At 38.5% G+C, this 3,942-nt stretch overlaps 1 protein-coding gene across 1 annotated transcript; it reads right to left on the bottom strand.

Moving 5' to 3' along the window:
- Positions 1 to 1,252: 1,252 nt before the first annotated feature.
- Positions 1,253 to 3,052, bottom strand: LOC110791197 (uncharacterized). The gene has a single exon (XM_021995944.2). The coding sequence runs from the start codon at positions 3,050 to 3,052 to the stop codon at positions 1,253 to 1,255; it is 1,800 nt and encodes a 599-aa protein (XP_021851636.2).
- Positions 3,053 to 3,942: the final 890 nt, after the last annotated feature.

The raw sequence follows: 3,942 nt of genomic DNA, 5'->3' as shown, positions 1-3,942 counted from the left end.
CAAAAATGTTCTAAGTTGACATAACTTGAACGAACGAGGTCAAATCGACTAAAGTTGACCTAAGTTGACCAAAATTGACCTAAATAGACCTAACTTCACCTAAATAGAATCGAGCAAGCTCAAATTTACCTAAATTCACTCACGTTGACATATTTAGGTCATTTTAGTTGAATTTTGGCTATATTAGGTAAATTTAGGCAATTTTAGGTGAATTTAGGCAAATTTATGCAATTTAAGTTGAATTTAGACCAAAGTTGACCAATGTTGACTTAAATTGACCAAAAATGTCATAAGTTGACATAACTTGAACAAACGAGGTCAAATTGACTTAAATTTACCTAAATTGATTAACGTTGACCAAATTTGACCTAAATTGACCTAAATCGAATCGAGCGAGCTCAAATTTACCAAAATTCACTTATGTTGACATATTTAGGTCATTTTAGTTGAATTTTGGCTATATTAGGTAAATTTAGGCAATTTAAAGTGAATTTAGGAAATTTTATGCAATTTAAGTTGAATTTAGACCAAAGTTGACCAAAGTTGACTTAAATTGACCAAAAATGTCTTAAGTTGACATAACTTGAATTTAGGCCAAATTTGACCTAAATTCACTCACGTTGACATATTTAGGGTACATTAGCCCATTTCATGTTATTTTAGTTGAATTTAGGCCAGTATAAGGAGGCCAATAGGGAACATCAGGAAGTGGATGAAAGCTCCTCAAGTATGTTTGCCTATACTCGACAGTGGTAAAGAAAGGATCAACGAAAGCAGCATAAGATAAGCTGCGAGAACGACAAACCGCAAGCACATGGGAGCATGGCAACTTGTAGATTTTTAATTTCTCACAAGTGCAAGTTTTGGCTACAAGGTTAACAGTGTGTACGTTACCACCTTTACCCGAAGCCCTGCCTCCTCGTCCAGTTGTAACCTCAAATAGCCCCATCTCATGATCAAAGGCTTGGACCTCGTGAGCACCAGATTTTGCCATGTTCATTTCAATTGTTGTTGTGGCCTTCTCAACGAAGTTGTGGCCTTCTTCAATTCTCCTTTTACCCCAACCTCGTCTTGTAACAAAGTAGGAGTTCACTCGGTAAAACTTCATCCGAACAAGGGCGGTTATCGGCAAACAACGAGCACCTTTCATCACCCCATTAAAAGATTCAGACATGTTTGTGGTTTTCACGCCATATCTAAAACCACCATCATGGTAAATCGACCACCGATGAGAAGAAAGATCCATCAAGTACTAACGAGCTTCAACATTCAATTCACCAATTCTTCCCAAGTAGTAATCAAACTTCTTTCTTTGACGAGCATCTGCGGCTTTTCCGAAAAGGTTCTTCACATAAGCATTCTTGAACTGAGAGTCGACATTAGAGGCAAGGTGACGAGTACAAAAACGATGGTGGGCATGCGGCTCCTCCCACCCACTATTGACCTCATTCATTGTTTGCAAAATACCTGCATGTCTATCAGAAATGACACACAAACCTTCCCTCTGAGTAACTAAATGCCGAATGCATTTCATGAACCATTTCCAACTCTCACCATTTTCACTTTCAACAATAGCAAAAGCAAGAGGGAACAATTGAGAATTCGCATCTGTACCCATGGCTATGAGTAACGTGCCCTTGTACTTACCATACAAATGAGTTCCATCTATGGTGATTAGGGGTCGACAGTGCTTAAAACCATCTATGGAAGGCTTGAATGCCCAAAACACTCTCAAAAAAATGTGAACAGAAGGATCTTCATTAGAAGCCAAGGTACACCATTCCACTACGGTTCCCGGATTAGACTCCTTCAATGCTTGCATGTACCTAGGCAACTCTTCGTAAGATTTCTCCCAATCACCAAAAATGCTTGCAATAGCCTTTTGTTTCGCTGACCAAGCTCTCTTGTAAGTGATGGTATACTTAAACTTGCCTTTCACCGCTTGCACAATAACACGGATTTTCAAAGAAGGATCGGCACGAATAAGATCTTTTATCTCATTGCATACAAAATCAGAGGAGAGAAGAGGATGATCGATTGAGTTTATATCACCCAAACAATTACTTGCATGGGGGCCATTATACCTCACAATTCTGAATGAAGCAAGACAAGGATCCTTGATTGCACGTAACCTCCATGAGCATTTGCATGAACTCTTTCTTTTACACTCAACTACGTATTTTGTGGGCTCACTCTCCAACACCTTAAATGAATGATTTTTAGCTATGGAATAACCTTTAACTATGTCTTTCAATTGCGCCAAAGAATCAAACTCTTGCCCAATAGCAAATTCACCATCAAAAGAGTGGTTGTTGGACCAAGTCCTCCAAGAATCAAGCAAAATCGAATCCAACTCTGCAACATTGTTGAAAATTTGAGATGGAGCGCTTTCTCTTATAGCTTTGTCATTAGCATCTTGTGTATCTTCATCTTCATCAACATCACTATCCACCCCAACCGCTTCATCTCTAAAAAAATCAACACATATTTGATCTAGAGAATCGAAAAGTATCATAGATGGATCACCATTTGTAGCTTCTACATGTGGTGTTTGAGTTGGAGAAGTGAGCTCTGAAATGTGTTCACTAGCATATTGTTCATCCGTAAGCATTCTTGTGAATGAACCCGTTAACCCACTTTGATTTGTCAAGGGCAAGTAGGGAAATGGACTCGCCCATGAATCCATTTCATGAAAGGATTCCAAGTGAGATTGAGTTTCGGGTTGCTTTGGAAGTTGCTCGATGAACAATTGCATTGTGGTTGATTGTGTTTGAGACATAGCAATCAACATTGCTTTTAAAGAATTGTCATCATCCAACGGAATGGCTTCATATGAACCGGACATCATTGGATACCTCATTAGTATCTTTAACTCCACATATCTCGAATCACATCTCATAAGATCATAAACCTTACTCAAAACCTCATCATAACTCATTTGACAATTGACAAACCCAAATTTTCGCTCTCCTCCTTTATATGTAACATCACCGCTACTTTGCAAAATTTCCCCTCCCCAATGACAATAAATAGGATAGTCTGGCAACTCCATATTCTAAACAAAAAATAATATGATTAATAATATGAATCCCTAATTTGGGCTATCATAATCTGATTTCAATTCAATTGAACTTGAAAAATTGAAGACTAAAATTCCAAATTGAAAAACTCAAGAGCTTAAAACGAATCAAAGATCAGACTTTTAAGAGCACTTTTAAGCGATAAACAATTCAAAAAAATAAAAATCACATGATAATCACTTTAAAATAATATAATTCATAACATCGCTATCTCAATTAGCGGTTAGAAATACGTTAACAATAAAAAAAATTACAATTCATGGTAATCATGATCATAAACTCATCAATCAAACCTAAGCATGATCTTCCTAATAGCATCATCAAACAAACCTAAACATAGCAACGATTATTACTGAATTAATAATTAGCTTCGAATATATTAATTCAAAATAAATAAATTAGGGCTTACCTGATGTAGAACCACCGACGGCCGGCGGTGGGTGAGAAAGAAGCTCGACGGCTTTGGTGGCTGATGAGGAAGCTCGACGGCCGGTGGTGGTGAGGAAGAGGTACGACGGCCGGCTGAGGGCTGAGGAACAATCTCGAAACGGAGGAACGACGGAGAAGGGTGAGAAAGAGACTCGAGAATCGGTGAGGAGGCTCGTGTAAGGTTATGATACATATGACAATACATAAATCATGCGGAAAAACCATAAAGCCAGGAAAGCATATTATTTACACATAATCATTTAGCATAGTATAGATGCATACACTTTGTAGCGTGCCTTCCCTAGCTGCACCCGAACCGAACAAGAACAAGTCTCTAGGACTCCAAGTGTCGTCCCTCCGTAGATAGTCCACAGTACGTCCGGATCCGCCTCAAGATTGACCAACTAGAATCGCACTTAAGGTGCTAGGAATT

Source organism: Spinacia oleracea, chromosome 6 (assembly GCF_020520425.1).
Source record: "Spinacia oleracea cultivar Varoflay chromosome 6, BTI_SOV_V1, whole genome shotgun sequence".
NCBI lineage: Eukaryota > Viridiplantae > Streptophyta > Magnoliopsida > Caryophyllales > Amaranthaceae > Spinacia > Spinacia oleracea.
Note: the sequence above shows the minus strand (reverse complement) of the source record. Positions and strands in the feature narration are given on the sequence as shown.

Excerpts from the sequence above, each read along its gene's own strand:
- LOC110791197 (XM_021995944.2), bottom strand. The coding sequence starts at position 3,052 with ATGGAGTTGCCAGACTATCCTATTTATTGTCATTGGGGAGGGGAAATT.